Source organism: Pongo pygmaeus, chromosome 8 (assembly GCF_028885625.2).
Source record: "Pongo pygmaeus isolate AG05252 chromosome 8, NHGRI_mPonPyg2-v2.0_pri, whole genome shotgun sequence".
Taxonomy (NCBI): domain Eukaryota; kingdom Metazoa; phylum Chordata; class Mammalia; order Primates; family Hominidae; genus Pongo; species Pongo pygmaeus.
This window is the reverse complement of record NC_072381.2, coordinates 70693706-70717502: the sequence shown is the minus strand read 5'-3', so window position 1 is coordinate 70717502 and position 23797 is coordinate 70693706. Positions and strand designations below refer to the sequence as shown.

Genomic DNA, 23797 nt, shown 5'->3' with positions numbered 1-23797 from the left:
TAAATTTTTAGAAAAGTACAGAAACCAACACAGCACACCCCCATGTATTCACCGCCCTGATAACATTTGTTGACATTTTGCCATATTTGCTTTGGATCTTTTTTGCTCTTCTTTTTGTTCTTGTTTAAGAAAGGAAACATTGCAGCTATTGTTGAAGGCACCTTTTCTTTGATTTCAATCATCTCAGAGGTCTGTTCTGTGAGCACTGAGTAGAAAAGGTAAAAACCTCTGATCCTGACATTGGCTTCAAAAATGGCGTCCCTGACTTGAATGTGGACTGTGTCTTAGGTGACATTGAGGAATAATTTATTTTGTTTAGGGTGAAAATGGCATGTTTTGTTGCAGTTTTGAAAGTCCTTCTGAGAGATGCATACAGTATTTAAAGATGAACTAGAATTTCCTCTGTTAACACCGTGAAAAATTGGTAGTGTTGTGGGGGGTGATTTTAAGATAAGATTGGCAAAATTTTGATGATTGTTGCATCTGGGTGACGGTACCGAGAGCTTCATTGTGCTCTTGCCTCTACTTTTGTGTTTCTTTGAAATTTTCCATAGTAAAACTTTTATGTGTGGTCCCCAAAGCTTCTCAAAGCAGACCAGAGAGCCACATCTGACCTGTGGCCTGGACAGGAGCCCAGACTTGAGCCAGACTTCTGGTCCACCCATCTGGTGCCAGTTCTGCTTCTAACGTGCTGTGTGTTGTTGACCAAGTTACTTCTCATCTCTGATTCTCAATTCTCCAGGGGTTGAAGGAAAAGTTGGAACCTGCTAGGCTTTAAGCATCTTTCCATTTTCTACCTCTGACACTTGACACATCTAACTTGTATGCTCAGAGACTCCACTGGAGGGAAACTGTGGGAATAGCCCCATTTACACCTTCAATTTCTTTCTTTCTTTCTTTTTTTTTTTTTTTTTGGTGAGACAGAGTTTCATTCTTGTTGCCCAGGCTGGAGTGCAATGGTGCGATCTTGGCTTACTGCAACCTCCGCCTCCCAGGTTCAAGCGAATCTCCTGCCTCAGCCTCCCGAGTAGCCGAAATTACAGATGTGTGCTACCACGCCTGGCTAATTTTGTACTTTTAGTAGAGACAGGGTTTTACCATGTTGGCCAGGCTGGTCTTAAACTCCTGACCTCAGTTGATCCACCTGCCTCGGCCTCCCAAAGTGCTGGGATTACAGGCGTGAGCCACCGTACCCGGCCACACCTTCAATTTCTTCAGTAGGATGGCCCACTGATGCTTTAGGCGATAAGCTTTGCAAAAAGGGCTCTGTGGTCAAATAAGTTAGAGAGACACTGCATCACAATTTCCTTGTGCTGGCAAGTCACAATGCCCATGAGCACATTAAGGGCTCTGACAACTCCAGCAGTGAAGATGTCTGTTGAGCATTTCCCAGATTTGTTTGACCACAGAACCTTTTTTTTTTTTTTTTTTTTTTTTTGAGACGGAGTGTAACTCTGTCACCAGGCTGGAGTGCAGTGGCACTGTCTCGGCTCACTGCAACCTCTGCCTCCAGGGTTCAAGCGATTCTCCTGCCTCAGCCTCCCGAGTAACTGGGACTATGGACGCGCGCCACCACACCCAGCTAATTTTTTGTATTTTCAGTCAAGATGGGATTTCACCGTGTTAGCCACAATGGTCTCGATCTCCTGACCTTGTGATCCACACGCCTCGGCCTTCCAAAGTGCTGGGATTACAGGCGTAAGCCACCACTCCCGGCAGACCACAGAACTTTTAAAAGTTGACCTTACCTATACCCCATGGTATCAGAGTTCCTGGGGAAACCCTGGCCTTTCTGTTTTCAGACTGGGGGCTCTGGCTCTGTAGGACAAATTTGCCATCTTTTCTCATAAATATGATGACTCTGATTCATACTCACTCGAATCCAAGATGTTTGATGTTTTCCACATTGCTGAGTGGGTTTGTGCTTAACCAAATCTGTAGTTTTTTTCCTTCAGTCACGCCCTGACCAGAAACATCTGCTTTGATGTTACACTCTGAGTCACTGACCAAATGCCGGAAAACCCTCCAATATTAGGAAACCGGGCCTGGCACAATCTGCATCCTTTCTGGTGGAACCTTCTAGAAGCATTGTTTCTAGGGAGGAGTAGGAGAAAGAATATAGGCATTGGCATTAATGGCCATGGGTTCAAATCTCAGTGCGACCACTTACAAGCCTTATGACTTTTTCACCTCTATCCTCAGTTTACTAATCAATGAGGTCTAACATTTGTTGAGCACTTGTGATGTGCTGGACATTGTGCTGAACTAAGTAGGCTTATTACCTGCTTTTATCCTCACATCAGCCCTGTAAGATAAGAATTACTCCTCCCCTTTTTATGGTTAAAGAAATGAAAGCCCAGAGAGGATAGATAACTTGCCCACGGTCACACAGCTAGTGAGAAGTAATGCTGAGGTTTGAACCCTGGTCCTAGCCACTGCAATATTTGCCCCTTTCAAAAAGATCAGATCTCCCATGGCATCTTAAAACTGAAAACGTCCTGGGAATCTCCAGATTCCCTGAATCACCAGACCCTGAACCCATCCCTCAGGGCCCCCTTGGAGGGTAACGGGGTGCTGGTAGTGCTGGACTCCACACCCCGTCATCTGCTTCAGCCAGGGCAACTAGCTCTGATTTTGGCTGTTTTCTATACTGGAGCTCTGTGTGAAATTTTGTCTGATAAAAGAATCTGCTACTGAAACAAAGACATTTGAAAAACCACTGCCATAGAAAAGCCCCCTTTTTTAAACAAGAGAAAACCCTGAGGCCCAGAGAAGTGAAGTGACTGGCCCAGGGTCACAGCTGTCTTCTGAGCCCCAGGCAGATCTCTGTTCTGCCTTCAGGCATTGGAGCAGGGCCTGGGCTGGGGGGAGGGGGAGTTCTGCAGCCCCCAGGGGACCCCCCAAGGTCGGTCATTCGGGCTGGTTCGGCCAACTGGTGGCCAGTTTCTATGAAGATAACTGTGTCTGAGGCTGACTCCCTGAACCTCGTCCGACCACATCTATTTCTGGGCTGCAGAGTCCTGACGGAGCACAATTTGATTCATAAATTACCCGGCTCAAGGTGTGTGTGATGGGTTCTCCTTCCACAGATTTGAAAGTCATTCACTCTGGAACTTGCAGCACTTGGGGCGGGAAGGTGGGGGCAGCCGAGGCACTGTCAGGATTAGTGTTCATGGAGGAAAGGTGGCAGGGAAGATGGAGAGGGCTCAGAGAATCAGTGAGAGCCGCTCTGTACCAGCTGTGTTCTCCCAGCAGCCCCAGGAGGCAGAGTCTGTCAGTGTCCCTCTTTGGCAAGTGAGGAAACTGAGGCTCGAAGGCAAAGTCACTTGCCCAGGGCCACATAGCTGGAAGTAGCGGAGCTAGGATTTGAACTCAGTACCCTCTGAGGCCCATGCTGTTTCCACATGATCTCAGTGATGCAAGACAAAGGACTGAACAGATGGCAGTTTGAGGGGGAGGCTGGACCCTGGGCAGTAGGATTTGGAGGGAAGGTTCAGGGGCACCAACCCTCTTTGTCCCACAAACTTCAGGGTACACCTGTCACTGCCATTGCACCCCACCCTGCCCTGCTGTGCTGGTCTTTCCTGCTTCACGTCATCCAGTCTGTGGCACTGCACAGCTCCACCTGCCCCGGGCACCCAGTTCACCATCTTTGACGCATCCTGGCATGGGCTCAGCACTTTACAGTTTGTAAAGCATCTTCAGATTCCTTATCTCACTGAACCTCTAAACAGCCCTGTGAGTGGGGGAGGTATTCTCACCTCCAAAGAGGAAACTGAATCTCAGAATGTCCACAAGCCCCAAATGATGAAACCAGTCTCTTAAATTCACATCCACTCCTTTATGAGTTCTCCAGTCGGCTTCTTCATACATGTGCCTTGTCCTTCCCTGAAGGTGACCAATCTTCCCCATTAGATGGTGGGCTCCCTGGGGGTATGACCCACCCCATGCTTGGTACGGACAGGCCCAGTGGTAGATAGGTGGTCTCTAGTGTTCCCACTTCCCGAGAAGCTTCATCCCTGGGCCCATCTTTCCCATGTCCCATTGCTGGATTGGAGCCAGAGGAGGGGATGACAACACGACCAGGATGACAGACAGCGCATGCCCCCTCCTCCTGCCATGGGCTTTCTTCTCCTTGGGGATCTGATCACTGTCCTGTTTGTTTTCTTAAGTGTCTCCCCCACTCCTTCCTCCCTCGCCCTCCCTCCCTGGGACAAGGCCTTTCAGATCATCAAATATCAAACGCTGCTTATACACAGACTGACATGGCTTTATCGGGGCTGTACATCTCCCTGCGCCCTGACCTCTCTTGAGTGCCAAGCCTCAGGTGAGTTTTGTGGGCCCTGCCCAGTGACAGGCAGAACAGACAGCCCTCTGGGAGGCACAGGCTGGGGGACCCAGGGCACCTTGGCTCCCACTCTTGGCCCAAGGAGAGACCCCAGTTGAGGGGAAGCACGGGTGTTTGGGCCAACCTGCCCCAGGCCGCGGAGGTAACTGGGTACCAAGCAGGCAGCGGGGGGGGCCTCCTTTTCCTGCTCTCCTTTTCCTCACCTTGCTCACCTCCTGGCCAGACTCCGGGCCCCAGAGCTGAGGGAGCACCAGTCCCACACAGGAGAGACAAGGCCCATGGCAGCCATGAGGGCTATGTGAGACCCAAAAGACCCAGCTTCTAATCCCAGCATGGTCACTCAGTAACCATGTATCCTTGGACATGTCACTTCACCTGACAGTGCCTCAGTTTCTTCATCTGACAAATGGGTAGCAGTGCTGGCTTCACAGGGTATTTTGTGGATCCAGTGAGATCGTGCATGTGAACAAACATGTGAAGCGCTTGGTCAACAGGCAGAAGCACGCATCTTCCCCATCTCTCAGGGGCAAGCAGCGTGTGGACTAAGCCTGTAGTCTCTAGAGGCAGACAGGCTGGCCTGGAATCCTGGCTCTGCGACTGACCAGTGGTGTGACTTCAGGCAAATCATTTAATCTCTCTGTGCCTCTGTTTTCTCACCCGTAAAATGGGAATAACAATAATAATGGAAGGCCAGGCATGGTGGCTCGTGCCTGTAATCTAAGCAATGTGGGAGACTGAGGCAGGAGGATCCGTTGAGCCCAGGAGTTTGAGACTGCAATGAGCTGATTGTGCCACTGCACTCCAGGCTGGGTGACAGAGTGAGACCCTGTCTCTAAAAATAAAAAATAAAAATAAAAAGAATTTTAAAAGCTAAGAGTGGAATAATAATGATGGTGCCCTCACAGGGGGAGGCCTTGAGGAGTAGCTGACCAACACACATGAAGTGCTGAGCACCTCGCCTGCCACGCAGCGGGCCCACAAGAAATGTCAGCCCTTGTTATTGCGCCTTTTCTCTCTGCCATCACCCAGTCCATGCCCTCGTCACCAGGAGGCTTTCCTGCCTCCAGCCCAACCCCTGCAGGAGCTCCTCAAAGCCAGACAAAAATCCAAACTGCTTCCTCTTCCGGGCATCAGCCTCTCCTGACGGCTTCCTGTGAACGCTCTGCTCCTCCTGCTAGCTCCCCCGCTGGGAAGCCATGGTCCCACCTCCACCCTTTTGCTCAGGCCAGTCTCCCCAGCAGGAGTGCCCTCTTCCTCCATACTTACCCTAGCCCTGCCATCCAAGGCCCAGCTGAAGGAGTTCCTCCTCCTCCAGCCTCCTGCGGAATCTTCCAGGGCCCGGCAAGCTGCCCTCAGCAGGACTGGGCCCCTTTTTGGCACAGGTCCTATTTCCTCATCTAGACTAGATGCCACTTGGAAGCAGAGACCTCACCTTTCCAGTGCCTCGCAGCTCGTCTGTGAGCAAATTCCTTCCTTCATCCTGGCTGATGTAGCAAGAGCAGGGCGGGAAAGGCCCCTGCCCTCAGGGAGATTAAATCTGGTGAATTGTTGTTAGTAATTGTGGTAACCCAGGGAGAGGAAGAACTGCACATTAAAATGAATCAGTTTGCAAAGCAGCCTGCATCTAGCACCAACTTGGAACACAAAGACACACACCATCAAACACTGGGGGGTTTTTTTGGTGCAGTAAAATATAAATAACATAAAATTTACCATTTTAAAGTGTGCAATTCCGTGGCATTAATTACATTCACAGTGTTGTACAACTGTCACCACTAGGAAGTTGTAGAACTTTGGGGATTATTTTTTAAAGGAACTTGTATTGACCTTTTTTTTTAAAAAAAAGAAAGACAACAGATGTAATTCAAATCAGTCAAAAGAGAAAGTTGAAATGACTGGAGCAATGGTTCTTCGCTGGGGCGATTGTGCCTCTCAGGAGACATTTGGCAATGTCTGGAGATTATTTTGGCTGTCATATCTGGGGGAAAGTGCTACCAGCATCTAGTGGGTAGACGCCAGGGGTGCTGCTGAACAACTCACAATGCACAGGACTGCCTCCCACAACAAAGAATTATCCAGCCCCAAATGCCACAGTGCTGAGTCTGAAAACCTCTGTCCTAGCACTATCACTCAGATAATCTGTGTTCACACTTTGCTAACATTTCATTCCTTTTTTCTGTGCACACATTTTTTAAACCAAAAAAATTATCTTATGGAACTGTGCTGATCATTGTCCTTTTTTAAAACACATCATAAACACATCTATTTTTTCAAGTTACAAGCATCTCTTCTGCAACGTTTTAGTGGCTTGCTGCATTTCATATCATAACTTATTTAATGAATCCCCTATTGTTGGACATCTAGGTTATCTCCACTTTTTCTTACTAAACAGCACTATGGTGAACATCCTGGTGACTGCATTTATGGACACATTCATGATGATTCCCTTTGAAGAAATTCTCTCCATGGCAGTGTAAAGGTTTTTCAGGAAATAGGTTCTTATTTCAGCCATAGTCCTTGGTGATGTCTTTCTGGTCCCCATCAAAACATCCTCAGAGGACCAGGGGCCGCCTCTCTGAGGCTTTCCATTTTACAGGGAGCCATGCACAGTGCATTGCTGTGGGTGGAAGAGTGTGGCTTGACTCTTAGCAAACTGGCATGATAGATTTCACTATCTTTGGCTACTCAAGTTAATGCTTCATAAATTGGAGCCAGTTATTAGCAAATTAATCAGGGTCCAGTTTGTAGCCTTATTAGCAGAGGTTATCATTTGTTGGTTTAAGTGAGCTTGATAAAAACTATTGTTGTGTAAAATGCCTGTAAGACAAGCAGACTGCAGTTCACACCTACTTGAGGGACTGGAAGTTTGTCTTACCCTGACTGGACAGTAATAACTAATTAACTGAGACAGCTCAGCTCAAACAAACATATCACTATGGCTGTATCAGGAAGGTATTACAGCCCCAACTGGAATTGCTAATTGGCTGATCCCTCCTCATGGGCCCTAGTGCAGCTGTGGTGTCTTTATGATGTGTGACATCAGGAGTCACCCCAGTATCGCTCTGCTCCGCAGCCTTTTGGACCAGTCTCAGAGCGGCCCTCAGACATTCCTGCTGTGGCCTGTTCATCCATTCAGAAAACATTGATTGATCACCTGCTAGGCATCTGCTGGGCACTTGGGGAAACCAATCCTGCCCTCCTGGGGCTTACATTCCAGTAGGGAGAAACAGACAATAAGAAACACATAAACAGATGGAAGAGAGGTTCAGAAAGTAGAAGTGCTTTGAAAGAAATAAAAGAGGATGATGGAGAGAGAGTGGCAGGGGTGAGGGTGGGAAGGTGGGGGTAACTGGGGAGGAATCTGAGGAGTGACATTTGAGTGGAGGTCTGAATGCACACAGAGGAGACCTGCAGGAAGAGGCTCCAGGCAGCTTGGGAAGCTTTGGGAAGGGGCAGTCTTCCCCCACCCCGCCTGACCCAGGATCCTTATGCAGCAGCAGACTCTCGGCAGGCTGGTCCCCTCTCCTGGTTGAAAGCCGAGGTAACCCACACCGCTGGCTGCCATATGTTGATTGTGGGGCTGTTGAATGTAGCCCAGCCCAGATGCCATCCAGGATGCAGGCCCCTTTTGTCATCAGGCAGCTAAGTAACGATTTTTAATTCATAAGATGTCTTGCTCAAAGCCGATATCTCATACTGACTCCCAATTTTCATTATACAGTGATACAACTCTATACCAGTCAGAATGATACGGCTCCACTGGACAGCGATGGGCCTGCAAGCCAGCCTGCCCCAGGGGCCCGGGGGCTTAGGCTGCCCACACGCAGCTGCTTAATGGGCTACACCTGGCAGGGGAGACAGGAAGGGCCAGGGTCCTCTGAATGAGACATGAACTCTTTAGCTTCCTGGAAGCTGAGTTTAATTCCTTGCTCTACCCCTCACTGCCTAGATGATCGAGTGCAGGTTATTTTTAACCTCTCTGTGCCTCAGTTTCTTCCTCTGTAAAATGAGGATAGTGTGTCTGTCTCAGGGGTTTTGTGAGACTGAATAAGACATGCATACAAAACGCTTTGCACAGTGCTCAGCACAAGGTCAGAACTCAGTCTGTGTTGGCCACTGTGGGGCATGCCCCTCACAACTCTGGATGAGAGGGGCCACAGCTGGGACTAGCTTGCTGTGATTCTACTATTCCAAAAACAGGCATGGCCAGGTGTGGTGGCTCACGCCTGTAATCCCAGCACTTTTGGAGGTCGAGGCCAGAGGATTGCTTGGGCCCAGGAGTTGAAGACCAGCCTGGGCAACATGGTGAAACCCTGTCTCTACAAAACATACAAAAATTAGCTGAGCGCAGTGGTGTGCACCTGCAGTCCCAGCTACTAGGGAGGCTGAGGTGGGAGGATCACTTGAGCTGAAGAGGTTAAGTCTGCAGTGAGCTGTGATCGAGCCACCACACTCCAGCCTGGGTGATAGAACAAGACTCTGTCTCAAAACAAAAGGAAAGAAAATAAAAGAAAAAAAGAAAACAGGCATGGCAGGAAAGAAGAAACCAAAGTGTCCACCTGCTACATGTCAGGCACCACAATAAGTGCCTTACATACATGATCACTCCTGATGCTCACACAGCCTGGTGAGGTAGGAGCTGTTTTCCACACTTTACAGATGGGAAATTTGGCCCAAAGGAATGAGTGGTTTGCAGGAGGTCTCACAACTGGTAAGTGATGGAGCTGTTGTTGGAACCTAGGTCTTTTTCACATCCTGCGAGTTCATGCTCAGTATGCGGTCTTCACCAGGGTGTTGACGTAATAGACTCCAGGCACAGACCATGACTAGAAGAGAAACCATTGGAAGGAATGGAAGCAGATCCCAGTTCTGCTCCCTTCCCTGGGTAAGGTCTCTGACGCTGGACCTGGGCAGGGCCAGGTGACCAAGTCAGAGGCTACAGTGGGGATCAGGATCGCACAGGTCAATCTCATCCAGCCTCCCGCCTCCATTCAGACACTGCCATTTAAAGAGATGGCTGCTTAGGCCCAGCTCCTAAGATCCCGAGCTCCTCATAAGCCATGGCTTTTTTCTTCTCTTCTCTCCCCTGCGGCCCCAACACAGGACTAGGCCCCAAGTATGCCGCTCCCTCTTACATACTGGTTGACCCTTTGGAATTGCTGCAGAGGGAGGAAGAGAAACTTCAGGCCATCCAACAAATATATAATGAGCGCTGTTCTGGGGACTGCCAGAGATTGCAGCATGAGACCCCAGCCCTTATCCTCAAGGCCACGCTGGGTCTCCAGGCATGAGAATTAAAGAAGCCCACTGCACAGGGCAGCTGCCTCGTGAGTTCAGAGCCCAGCACTCAAGGGCTCAGAGGAGCCAGAGGTGGCAGAGCCTCCAGGCGAGAGATGCGGATGGGCTTCCTATAGCAGGTGATACTGGATTTTCAGAAAGGGCAGTTCCCAGGCCGAGCGGGGAGCCTTGGGTTTTCCTTTAACTCTGAGTGCAGAAGAGCAGAGGCACGACTCAGGGGCTGTTAGCCCAGCGGAGCAGACAAAGCAATTGAAAGTCATCAGCCTGTGTTCCCGCACGCACCATCGGCCACTCACTAAACTGCTTTTCACCCAGACCCAGCTCCGCTGTGGGTCAAGATGCTGCCAGTGAGATAACAAGGGGACAAGATGTGGGAATGATGAGATTTGGCAGCAGGCAGGAGGGGCGATGCTGCAGGTGGGGCAGGGGGCGTGAAGGGGGGTAGCCTTCCAGCCTGGAGGAAGAAAGAGGTAGGGGGATGAGCCTAAGCTCCCCCTGCCCCGCATGGCTCAAAGAGAGAGAGCTGCCCCGCCCCAACATCAGACCTTCTACCCCCTGCTGCAGCACCTCCCAGTCCACTTCCCTCTCCCTCTCCCTCTCCCACTGACCACCTAGAAAACAGCAGAAGCCCTTTGCTTGACTCTGCGGCGCCCTCTAGCTGCCACTCAGCCTCTTGCCTTGTTTTTTACACCAAACTCTGGGCAGCAGCACCTCAGGACCTGTGCTCACTGCCCCCACATCCCTGCCCCACCATCCCTCAGTATTTTAAAGTCTGACTCTGGGGACATCTGAAGACCCAGTCAGTGGCCTTTGCTAGACCTTCCTCTTCCTGAGCTCTCTGCTCTCTCTGACCCTGCAGACTGTCTCTTTCTCAAGACTGCCTCCTTCCCTGACTCTGGGCACCCGGCACTAGGCTGGTTTCCCATCTACCTCTCTGGCCATTGCCTCTCTGTCTCCTTCACTGCCTTCTAAATATTTCTGCTTATACTCGTCCAATTATACATGTGCCATAAACGCCAGCCTCGCCTGGTGCGCTTTTCCCCAGTGTCTGACGAACGTCACCAGCCCCATTGTGCTGACAGCTCTTGTCTCTTGCCTTACCTTCCCCCACCAGTCCCCATGGTAGGCCACCTCCCTAGCTACCTGGAAGACATCGCAACATGGACATTCTGCTGCTATGTAAAACTCTACCATGGAGGAATTTATCTAGAACTTTCCAGAATGTGTAAGGACTCCCCCGTGTGTGTGTGTGTGTGTGAGAGAGAGAAAGACAGAGAGAGAGAGAGAGAGAGAGAGAGAGAGAGAGACGGAGTCTCGCTCTGTCACCCAGGCTGGAGTTCAGTGGCATGATCTTGGCTCACTGCAACCTCCGTCTCCCGGGTTCAAACAATTCTCCTGCCTCAGCCTCCCAAGTAGCTGGAATTATAGGCACCTGCCACCACGCCCGGCTAATTTTTGTATTTTTAGTAGAGATAAGGGTTCACTGTGTTGGCCATGCTAGTCTTAACTGCTGACCTCAAGTAATCTGTCCACCTCGGCCTCCCAATGTGCTGGGATTACAGGCATGAGCCACTGTGCCCAGCCTTAGGACTCCCTCTTGAGGAAGAAGCCACTTTGTTGACACTCCACTCTATGAAGGATGATGATCTCTTATTTGCCTCATCCTATTTCCTTGCCCCATAGCACAGGGCCAGGTGCAGAATGTGCACAAATGTGTGGAAGGCAAATGCTTGCAGGGAGAGAAAGAGAAATGTAAATCTAAGTCCAAGCTGGCCACTTGCTAGCCATGTGACCTTAGGCAAGTTATTGAGCATCTCTGAGCCTGCTTCCTCACACAGAAGATGGGATATCTTCTTATAAGGGGGTTGCAACGAATAGGTGATGTGATTGTGCAAACAGCTTAGCTCAGTGCCTGGCACATGGTAAGTGTTTGATAAGTAGTGGCTACTACTTTTTAATAAATAGAAGAATGAAGGCTGCAATCCCCACCCGCCCCCCCAACCCCTGCCCAGCAGCCTTTCACACATGATTCATTCCTCCCAGCCTCTCTCTTGCAAATCTGAAAAGGTCTTGATTCCTGGAGCTCCTAGAGGAGGTGGCTGCCCCCAGGAAAACCAGCAGGGCCAGTAATGACCTGCTTTTTTCTTTTGTGATCAATTTGAATCACCAGTTCCAGAATCCTTACGGTGGTAAAAGTGCAGCCCCCACCCCACCCCAAAACCCCTCACCTACCAGACACTCCCCCACCCTGGAACTCAGGACAGCACCTGTCCACCCAGGGGAAGCAGCTGCCCTTCTGCTCAGCAGAAGTGGGGCTGAACAGATGAAAGGCTTCCCTGGTGAGCGCCCCCAGCCCCCCCAGCCCCCCATGGGACTTGGATAAAGAATGTCTGGGAGACCAGAAGGCCGACATGGAGGTATCAGTTTCCAGGAGAGCAGAGAAACTTGTATGTGTGGCTGCCAAGCCCACAGCGCCTGTGGAGGGGAGGACGTGGAGGTGAGGGAAGAAGGGAAGGGAGCGAGGCAGGGATGTGGAGTTCCCCTCCGCACCCACCATCCTGAATGAGGGGGGAGCGGAGGTCAGAGCTCTGGGTTCAGGGCCCTGTGGGCCTGAGGGTTTTGTTCTCGGCCTTAGTTCAGGGCAGCCTGTAAACACTAGCCCTCTGTGGCGAGGCTCCCCTGGCAAAAGTGTGGGGTTAGCTCAGTGTCACTGCTGGGAAAACAGCTGTAGGCACAGGCTGCTGGGGTGGTGGGGAGAGACCACGGTGGTACCATCTTGGTAAAGCACAGGCAGCCAACATTTGTTGGGAGTTTCCTATGTCCCCAGCACTATATTAACTTATTTAATCCTTAAAGTGACAGCCTGGGGTGGGTTCTATTATTGCCCCCATTTTACAGACCAAGCAACTGAGGCCCACATATAAGTCACTTGATCAAGGTCACACAGCCAGTAAGTAGCAGAACCATGATTTGAACCCATGCAGTCTGCCTCCAGAGGGTGTAATCTTAACCATTTCTTTTCCGAATTGCTTTTCTTCAGGGGCCTTAGCTCAGCAAGTACTTACACTTTCAATTGTGTGGTTTTATCATGAATGTCTGTCTTCACAGACAATTCATATGAGACTGAAGGCATCAACCTTGCCTGCTTTTCTTTAATGATTCTCCAACACCTTGCACGTAGTAGGTGCTCAATATGAACTTGAAAGAATGAGTGAATTAAAAAAACCAATGAATCTTTGAATGAGACATGCCCTTGGCCTTTCCAGCTTTGGGCGCAGGGCTCATCTCGTGCCCCTACCCAAGCCTAGCAGCATCCCAGCAAGTGCCAGTGTTGCTATGGTGACAGTAAGAGCATCTTACCGAGCATCTCACTGAGTCAGTCCTCACTCAGGTGGCCTTGTCGGCTCCCTAGGTATAGCTCTTTCTGGCTGTTGGTCTGGGGAGTTAGTCACTCGTGCTTGGCAGGAGGTGGGAAGGTGTACTCCATGCAAACAGATGTGTGAAAAAGAAGTGTGTGTGTGTGTGTGTGTGTGTGTCTTGAGTTTGGTTGAATGTGGACTGTGTGGGGGGTACTTGCCTGCAGGTTTGTTGGAGAAGGTTGCCTAGGTCGGGGCATGGGGTGTCTTATGTGCTGGGGACAGATGCTGGGTTTGAGGTGGGCAGTGTGTACGTGAACGGGGCATAGGAGCTAAGTGAAGAAATACAAGTGAGTGTTCCAGGGTTGAAAACCCTATTTTTCAAATCAAAAATGAAAGCACGTCATTCAACAAGGGGCTTCAGGTTTGTGAATGATTTATAAGAAAAATCTCACAAAGATAAAAATTGAATCACATTTAGCTAAACATTTGATAGGTTCCTTTATTTAAAAAAGTAAATTTATATGAAAATCTGGAATGCCGGGATGCTGTCTGTGGGAGCTGGGGAGGGGACCCCTGCCTGTGAGTGTGTTGGGGCAGGGGTGGGAGGCCTGAGGCTCTGAGGTCTTGCCTCGGGGCAGCCCTTCAGCTCAGCCTTAGGGGCTCAGAGGACCTCAGCCCCTACAGGGCCCTGCACTGCCTCTGCTTCACCCAGCCTCAGCACTGATCACCCTGTACTTTGAGTATCTGGTTGAGTGCTGTGGCCCCCATTAAAATGTATCCCCATTTGTTTTTGAGACAGTCTTGCTCTGTCGCCCAGGCTGGAGTGCAGTGGCGTGATCTCGGCTCACTGCAACCTCCGCCTCCCAGCTTCAAGCGATTCTCATGCCTCAGCCTCCTGAGTAGCTGGAATTACAGACATGCGCCACCACACCCAGCTATTTTTGTATTTTTAGTGGAGATGGGGTTTTGCCCTGTTGGCCAGGCTGGTCTTGAACTCCTGACCTCAAGTGATCTGCCCATCTCCGCCTCCCAAAATGCTGGGATTACAAGTGTGAGCCACCACGCCCAGCCTGTATGCTCATTAGAGAAGCACAATAACTGTTTGTTGAATGAATGAACAGATGAAAGCACACATCTCATTTCTCTAGCAGCAAAATTCCCAGCTAAAGAAACTCCCTTCTATCATACATTTATATGCCTCCTTGCAATCCTGTCCCCACAACTCCCCACTATGCGAACGCAGCCATACAAAACCCAGCAGGAAGTGACCTAGGACTCTCCATGGCTGGGAAAGGAAGCCTTAGGCAAGGGGATAGCTACAGTGACACTCCCTCCTGGGCTGGCCCCATGTTAGAGATTCCGAAGGCATAGACTGATAGACTGAGTTCTAAACAGGCCCCACTGTCTGCAGCTTCTCCCTGGCCTTGCCCAGCCCGTGCAGTGGACTGGGAGGACAGGTGAGAGTGGCCACTAGCCACCAACTTGGGTAGAAGTAAGCTGCCTTGCTGACCAGCACAGGCAGGTGACTCAGCATGGTTGGCTGAGAATAGCTTCTATCCCAAAGTCTAAAGTTAGAAGAGGAAGTTGCCCCACCCTTGACTTTTTCCCTAGTTAATCCAAGAGAGGCTATGAGCCTCTGCTACATGCAGATCCCTTTAGAGATGGGGAAGGGGAAGACCTGGGAGCTACAGCCACTTCCACGGTAATTCTGGTGTTCATCTGCGTGTGTTGAAGGCTTGGGTATTAATTCTGTAACGTGGAATCAGTGTCCATCCATCCTCTTCCTCAGTCCTGCCCATTCTCCAGGAACCACCTCAAACAATAACGACAACACTACTGAGTCCTTATTTTGTACCAGGAATGGTCCCAAAGCAATATATCTATACTTTCACACGTATTTAATTCTCATAACCCTATGAGGCAGATGCCATTATTACCTGTATTTTACAAGTGAGGAAACCAGGGGTTAGATAAGTTGCCCAAGGTCACACAGCCAGTCAGTGGTCCAGGGAATTAATGACCCCTTCTCTATGGAGCTTTCCTTCTTTGAGCTTTCCCATCTGTAAACAGCCTCTCCCTGCTGTGAACTCAGAGATGCTGATTCTGGTGGGTACCAGAGATCACTTACCAGGCTGCAAAGTGCTTTGGTGTCAGAATTCCTGGCACGCTGACATCTGCATGCCCAACAACGCCCAGCTCAGGGCCTACTATAGGAAAGCCTACCCTAGAGATTGCTGGGTGGGTGAATGAATGGGAGTGAGTGAGTATGTAAATGAACCAACAAACTCATTCGTGAAGAAGACAGCAGAGTGGAATTGGGATTTTCCTAGGTGAATTCACATGTGGGAAGGGCATATGGGCAAGGTGAGGGCCCATGCAGGACTGGCCCAGGTGGGGAACATGCCTACCACTGTGTGCCCAGCGTTGACCAGGTACTTTAAGGGACAGTCATGTAAGGTCCCCATCTTCAGAGGGCCAGGAAGGGAGATCCAATGAACACCCAAGAATCAACTGGGGAACAGTTAGTTACAAAACAGTGGCTACTACCTGTGGGGACCAGAAGGGGCCAGCTAGAGAAGTCAGGACTGCCTTTCTGGAGGAGGAGGAGAAGAGGCTGGCACTGAGCTGGGCAGAGGGTGAGGACAAGAGAGAAAGACAGACGCTAAAAGATGAGGAGGCAGGAAAGAGCATAGTGATCTGGAGAAACCCAAGGACACCACTGTGAGTTTCTGTGAAGAGGAAGCAGAAATTGAAGGTGGCAGAGGGAGAGGGGTGGGTTTACAGAGACATCGGTTTGAGGCAAGTGTGGCTCATAGATAATTTTTGCCAGTACTTTAATACATATCTTAAATTTTAATAAGTACTTAACATAGTACTTATTTTTAAATTATGTCTTTAATTTACATTTGTTGTAAAAGGAAACTTTACGTCACTGTCATAAATAAAAAATTAGAATAGAATATACTAGACTAGACTAGAATAGAATAGAATGTGACCATAAAAATAAGCACAAGAGAAACAAAACCAGGTTACTGCATCCTGGCTGGCGTCCACTCCCTTTGGAAGGCTCTGAGCCTGAAACCTGCTCTCTCTTTGTTAAAAAAGAAATCAAGCGAGTCTAGAGAAGAGTGAAAGCATAGTAGCACCAAACCAAGACTTTCTCGCTGGCTGTGTCACAGAGATCGGAAGGAGATTGGAAAGGCCATGCTGTTCTCCTTCTGGGACCCGTTGCTGTCTGCCAGCTGCTCCATGGACTCCAGGGCTCTTTCTATTACTCTTGAACCAGCATTCATTTCAAGTAACTGATGAGTCTTTAATGCCCAGAGAGGAGCCCTGGCCCCAGCTCCATGCTCCCCTGCCCTGTGCCTGGTCACACCTGAATGCTTCTCTCTCTTGCAGGGAATACCAACAGCATCTTTGCCCTGGACTACATCAGCGGAGCGCTGACCTTGAATGGCCTGCTGGACCGGGAGAACCCCCTGTACAGCCACGGCTTCATCCTGACTGTGAAGGTGAGACCTGGGTGGGCATCTTCACCCCAGGTAGAGGAGATGCCCCCACTCAGATGCCAGCCTCCAGCAGTGTCCAAGGGCTCCTGCCCCTGGTGGTGGCTCCAGAAGCACATCGCTTCCGTGCTCTCACCCCACACTGCCTCCCGGGGCTGTGCCCAGGGCCCCATCAGGAAGGCACCCAAGTTATGAAATTGTAGGTGTGCTGGGCGTGCCACATCCATTATCAACAACCACACGGGATGGAACTTTTATCCCCTCTCAGCGGGAGGCACACAGTAGGTGCTCATCCTGTGGTCCTTCCTTACTGTTGTCCCAGGATTCCAAGTTCTCTGTTGCAGCCACCTGGAATTCTGGAATTTGCCCCATTTCTGGGGTTCTGTCCCACTTCCAAGTGCCACGGCTTCCTGTTAAGAAACAGCAATGCAGCAGGGAGCAATGCAACAGCAATGTGCTGGGGTCCCCACCCCAGGATGTGAGGCAGAGCTACAGTCCCGCACCCCCTGCAGTCGCCTGCCACTCACGGTCGGTTTTAATTCAAATCAGTGACTTGCAGAGCTATTCCCTGAGAAACCCATTTAGGGGTATGGATCCTGTCTGAGCCATAGGGCGTCTTCCCAGCCCAGGCCATCAGCCATCGATTGAGAGAAACTGGTGGCCCAAAGACTGAGGCCAGGGGCTCTGGGAAGGAGGCCCTTCCAGCACCATGGGGAGGATGGTGCAGCCCAGCCTGGCCCTTAATTGCTGTCCTTGACCTTGGGAGGCCCTGCTGTTCAGGTGTGAGTTAGCCATGGGAGGGCGTGCTCCCACCACCATCCTTCCCTCCTGTCTGCTCGCCTGCCATGGAGGTGAGGTGGTCAGCTCCACCAGAGAGAGAGCTGCCCCCTGGTCCCAGCACCCCACTGCGGGACTTGAACTCAGTTTTTCTGTCTTTATATAAAATGTGAGGGTGTGTTCTCACACTTGGCTGTGAACCCGAATCCCCTGGAAAGCTATTGAAAGATATCTGTTCCTGTGTCTCTCACCTAGAGAGACTCAGATTCAGAAGGCTGACTCAGAACTGGGAATGGGCACTTTTGGGCCCATGGCTCTGGCCCAGAGACTGGACACCCGGGTATCTGAGTCAGTCCATCTACGCTGACCCTCAGAGCCAAGCACAGGGTTCAGGCCATTGCAGATGCTCAGTTAAGTCTTGATTAACCACCAGCACAAACATTCTTGGCCTCAGTTTCACCATCTGCCAAAGAGAATGAAGACTTCCCCCTTGTCCCTTGATGAACCCCCAGATCTGTCTTGTCCTCCCCACCCCATCTCATCCATCTGCTGTCAGTCCTAGGATCCTACTACCTGAGCTTGAAATCTACTCTGGCTGTGAATCCTTATACAAGTTACTTAGTCTCTCTGAACCTCAGTTTCCTTATCACTAAAATGGGGATACTAATGATAAAATCTTCCTCCTGGAGTTGTGGTGAGGATTAGATGGGATCATTTACATTGAGGCACAGTGGCTGGTGCTGAGAAAGTCTTTGGTAAGCAAGAGCTGTAGCTGTGATTAGCTGCCTTCACCCCAGGGTGACTGATCTCTGTCCACAGGGCACGGAGCTGAACGATGACCGCACCCCATCTGATGCTACAGTCACCACGACCTTCAATATCCTGGTTATTGACATCAATGACAATGCTCCAGAGTTCAACAGCTCTGAGTACAGCGTGGCCATCACTGAGCTGGCACAGGTCGGCTTTGCCCTTCCACTCTTCATCCAGGTGGTGGACAAGGATGAGGTGAGTCCCTGGACACATGGCCCATGCAGACCCACCACCCATCCAGACCCACCACCCTGCCTGGGCTGTTCAGGTCCTCAGCTATAAAATAGAAACAAACATTGCAGCGCCCCACTCCTGGTAGGTTCTGAGGATAAATCAGGCTGAAAAAAAAATCACTAGTCTCTACTTTTGGATTACCCCCTACACCCTGCAAAAAACATGTAAGCACATGTTTCCATATGTGTGGTTATTATTTAGAAGTTACATACACGATCATCATACTAATCTAGTAGGGATATTGTAAAGCATGAACAAAAATAGCAATTTTAAAAGGTAGAAATAAGGCCAGGTGCAGTGGCTCACACCTGTAATCCCAGCCCTTTGGGAGGCCGGCAGATCACGAGGTTAGAAGTTTGAGACCAGCCTGTCCAACACTGGAAACCCCATCTCTACTAAAAATACAAAAATTAGCCGGGCGTGGTGGTGGGCACCTGTAATCTCAGCTATGTGAGAGGCTGAGGCAGGAGAATCGCTTGAACCTGGGAGGTGGAGGTTACAGTGAGCTGAAATAGCACCACTGCACTCCAGCCTGGGCAACAAGAGTAAGACTCCATCTCAAAAAAAAAAGGTAGAAATAAACCATATGTGTATTTTCACACACCCTGATGGATCATCTGCTGCCCTCTCTGGGATGCCTGTACCCGTTTTTGCTCCTGTTCAAATAATGACCTTAGCAGAAAGTCTAATTCCTGTTTTTGGTGTAATAATGACCCCAGCTTTTCCATGTGAAGAGCAAAAGGACCTAAGTGCTTTGGAGGGGATTCCCAGGCCATAAGAAGACCCCTGCATCACCAGGGGGTCTACCGTGGCTGGGCCCAGCCTTAAAAGGAAGTAAGGGAGGAGGGAGGAGGCTCAGGGTGGGGGCAGCCTCCAGCACTGGTCCTGACACACCCTGCATCACAGGGGCGGGGGTGGGGGGGCAGGGCAGCCAGGCCTCTATGAGGTGCGGCCAGGTCTCCATCCCTTCAGGACCCTCTCAGCCTGCCTCCTCCCCTGCCCTCACCCCACCTTGCACCCCATCTCCCTGCCTGTCAGCAGCTGCCATGCTGATAGGACTTCTATTTATTACTGCTGCTCCTCCTGGCCCACTCTGCTCAGGAATTCCATTAGGTTTTCCAGCCTGAGGTGCTTCTCTTCAATTACTCCTTGCATGGGGCTGCCGTGGTGGCCTTGCTCCAGGCTGGGCTTCCTCCACCGCCCTTGGAGGAGCCCTCTCTACTCTGGCTGCTTAGCAAGTGGCCCGCCCTGTTGACCCAGGAGCCCCTCTGCCCACATCTCTTGCCCACCTCTGTCAGCTCCTCTCAACCAGACACGGTCCCCCCAAGGACTCAGGGCACGTGGGCAAGTCAGTCCCACCATGCGCCTGTGTGTGTGTTCAAGTGTGTGCGCACACGTGTGTGTGTGTGTGTGTGTACATGTGTGTCTCCATCTCCTGCTAAGGCATTCCATACCTATCTGTCTGAGATAACTAAAGTATGTATTGATCACCTGCTATTTACAAGGAACTATATTTAGCCTCTTGGGGAGCCAAGTGTAACCCATGGTCCTAGGAGTCAACAGTGTGTTGATACAAATACAGTATGTACATTTTAAAACATATTTTTAAGCCGGGCACAGTGGCTCACACCTGTAGTCCCAGCACTTTGGGAGGCCGAGGCGGGTGGATCACTTGAGGCCAGGAGTTCGAGACCAGCCTGGGCAACATGGTGAAACCCCGTCTCTACTCAAAGTACCAAAATTACCCAGGCATGATGGTGTGTGCCTGTAATCCCAGCTACTCAGGAAGCTGAGGCATGAGAATTGCTTGAACCTGGGAGGCGGAGGGTGCAGTGAGCAGAGATTGCACCACTGCACTCCACCCTAGGTGACCCTGTCTCAAAAAAAAAAAAAAAAAAAAAAAAACCCAAAAAACAAAATTTTTAATGTAATAGTTTTAAAAGGTGGAAAAAACAGGTATAAAAACAAGTTCTAATATGTTCTCACACCCTAATGGATCACCTTGTATCCCCCTTTAGGGCAGGCACCTCCTTTTGGAGATGACTGTATGAATGAGATGCTCAGAGGAAAGTCCCATCTGTGGTTTCAGGAGAACCATAATGCCCAAGAGAAGAGAAACGTGGATACCAGCGTGGGGTCCAGGTCCAGTGACCACAGGCAGTGAGGGGTCAGCTGCGGGGCTGAGAGGATCAGGAGAGGCTCTGTGGTGAGAGGGGCCTAGGGCTGCACCCAGAGGCACACAGGAAGGTTGGCTGGCCACAGCAGGCCGTAATCCAGGCAAGCAAGGATGTGTGTAGTGGGGAGGTAGGCTGGGACCCGGGCCTCAGAGGGCCTCGAATGCCAGGCCAAGGAATTGAGGCTTGATCTTGGAGGCAACCCAGAAGGAAGGCAGCTTGTGTGGGGGCAGCACAAGCTCTGGAGTCAGACAGGGCCTGTGTTTCAGCCTTGCCTTTCCATGTACTAGCTGTGTGACCTCAGGTAAAGTAATGAGCCTCACTTTGTTCATTTGTTTAAAAAAAACAAATAGAAAAGAAAGAGAATGCATCCCTCAGCTTATATTGCAGTAACGAGTTAGGCCCCACATAAAAGTTGATTTCTCTCGCGGACGACTAGGCCAGCACAGGTGGACAGGGAAACCCTACCCCATGTAGTGGCTGAGGGGCATGATCTGCAGGTCCCTCGGTCCCTGCAGCAGGGAAGAGGCAGCTGGAGGGCTAAGTACCAGCTCTTCTGTGCTTCATCCCAGAAGTGCCTCCGCGACTTCTACCCAATGACTATTGGCCAGAAGTAGCTATGTGCCCCCACCTCACCACCAGCAGGCCAGGAAGTGTGGGGAAGGTACCGAGTAGTTGTCTCTGTCACAGAGGAGGAGGCATGTACAGGGGGTGGCACAGTGCCCTGTACGTTAGCCGTTGTCATCACTGAGAAGCCGCAGCTCCTGACCAGGCCTGGGTCCAGCGAGTGCTTACCAGCTGTAAGGCCGGAACCCCCCAGGACTGCTCACCCCAACTGGTTGGGGGCAATGTAACCCTGACACCTCCGGTTTTATCTCAGGCTCCCTTTGCTAGAAGCGCTTTCTGAAATGTCTGCAGGAATGCTCAGGAGTAATCTGGGACCAACCCGCCTCTAATGACTGCCCCCCACCCAGGCTTAACCATTGGCACACCCACTGCGGTCAGGGCACCCAACGCCACCAGGGACCATTCCCTGCTCTCCATGGCTGTTTTCCCAAGGGAGCTGGTCAGTGTCTCTGACAGTGCAGGCCTGGCCTCCTCTTCTCCAGGGCACAGTGACTTGCAGAGACAGAGCCAACGAGGAGAGGCAGCCCAGGAGCCCAGGCCACCCAACCCTGAGGTCACCTTGGCCAGCCTCCGGGTGGGGCAACCCCCAGATCATCCCGCATGTGGCACCGGGCTCATTCCTCAATAAGAGGGAGGGATGAGTTGCTTTCGGCCCCAGCCCTGCTCTCGTGTATCTCGCGTTCTTCTCTGGAGGAATCCGGAGCTGGCTGGGTGAATGCTTCGGAGGACCAGTCTTGGATATAGGGGAGGTCCCACCATGACGGAGGATCAGGCCCAGGGACCCCCGTGGAGCATTTAGCCACATTGTCAACAGGAGCAAAAGAAGGACTGCAAAAGCAGTTAAACATTGCCTGAGTGTCCAGAACCAGAAAAATCAGGGAACCACAAAGAGAAATCAGGCAACTGTTAGAGAAAAGATTTTTAGAAAAGTGTTGTTTCTTGCCAGTCCATTTCTGAGGAAAAAATACATCTATTGGGATTTGTGTCTGGGTTGAAGGTGACTCTGGATTTGCTTGGTGTGGCAGGAAAATGTGTTCATTGAGTAAATTCTCTGAAGGGAAGGGAGCCAGCGGAGCAGTCAGAACCCTCTGTCCCAGGCTCTGTGGAGCCACATGACTCTCACATGCCCATGATTAGTGTAAGGATCCCACTAAATCTAACTCCTGATTGCACTGAATGGTGCACGGGGGCGGGGCATGCTTGGTTTGGCTCACCAGTGTAACCCAGGCCCTCATGCTCTGCCTGGAACGTTGGGGGCACTCTGGAAATGAGCATTGGTTGAGTTAATGCATGGTTAAATGCCCAAGTATCAGCGAGATGGCCCAGGGCTTTTTCCAAACCAGGTCCGGCTGAGTTTGTGTAGCAAGGATGACCTCAGAAATCCACTGCAGGGCAGTCAAGGGAGCTGATGCAAAACAGAAAGGGAAGGAAGAAGCAGTGTAATCTCTCCATAGGAACTTTGTGGCAGTCGCTTCTAATGAGGATGCTAATCGAATTCACTGTCACCACCAGATTGAAGATTCTGCTCAGTCTCTCACTGAATCTCAGACTCTGCTAGACCATTCACAACAACAAAGGTGCTTGAAAACAGTCCTTTCTGTCTCCCAAGGACTCCATTCACATTGTCAAGTCTCACTGAGTAATTTCTTTTCCTTTGCCTGGCTCTAGAAAACCCACAGACACCAGGGAAGGAAAGGACAGGGTGGGCTGAAACCAGCAACAACCCATTTGTACCTTGTGACAGTTGAGATGCAAATAGCTGGTTGTGATGCAAATCAGAAAAAAAAAAATCCAAAAGGCAGAAGCCCCAGAAGTCAGCCTTGGTGTGGGGAGCTCATCTCTGAGTTTCAAATTAAAGGCTGTGGCAGCCTCATTCCCCTGCACCTGGTGGCTGGGCGTTTTCTTGTGTCTTCCTTGGTGTTCTGGGGAGCCACGGTGAATCGGCAACTCACTCACCCACCTGGAGTCCTATGATGTATATATCCTTAAACACCCTGTGCCGCCCTTGCCCCCAGCATATTCTTCGTATTTTCTCCACTTGGGTCAACTTTTCCTCTCCTGGTCTTGCCTGCAGCCCTCCCCTGCCTCACCTCATTAACATGCCTGGAAGCTGAGTCAGCCACTGGCAGTCCTGTTTTCCCTTCTGCACGGGGACAGTTTGTTGCGCGGGTTGGAATTTTCTGTTCAGTTGTCCTAGGAAACATTCCTCCACTTAGGCGCCAGTGGATTACCTCTGTGTGGCATCCCCCCTCCGAAGAGTCAGGCTAGCAGAAGGGGGCGGGGGACAGAGGCAGGGTGGCTCCGAGACCATCCACACCTCTGGGTGCCTTACAAATCCCAGCAAGGAGTATTGTTCTTAAATAGTTGTTTCATTATGCATGACCCCTCCCCACTGACCCAGATAGCTGAAAACTGACAGTTCCTCTCATCCGCTGTCAGGAGAAATACGATTTGCGGATGTCCTGCCTTTCTTCTCCAGAGCTGGGAGCGTTTGATCCACTTTCCTCTGCCTCACTCCTGACCCGCAGCTTCTCAGAACACATTTGCTGCTGTCCTTGAGAATATTTTGTACAGAGGAGAGGGATTGGGGTAGGGATTGGGACACCACTCTCTTCCCCACCCCAGAGAGGCCTCAGCTGCCAGATTCTGGCTGCTTCTGGG

General features: G+C 50.7%; 1 protein-coding gene across 3 annotated transcripts in view; it reads left to right on the top strand.

The window, feature by feature from the left end:
- LOC129006860 (cadherin-23-like) overlaps positions 1–23797 on the top strand; it is a 335691-nt gene that overhangs the window by 203235 nt on the left and 108659 nt on the right. For all 3 annotated transcript variants that reach the window (XM_054437076.2, XM_054437077.1, XM_054437078.2), the window contains exons 10-11: positions 16405–16517; positions 18108–18296. In XM_054437076.2, coding sequence (XP_054293051.1) covers positions 16405–16517; positions 18108–18296 — 302 coding nt within the window. The remainder of the gene's footprint in view (positions 1–16404; positions 16518–18107; positions 18297–23797) is intronic.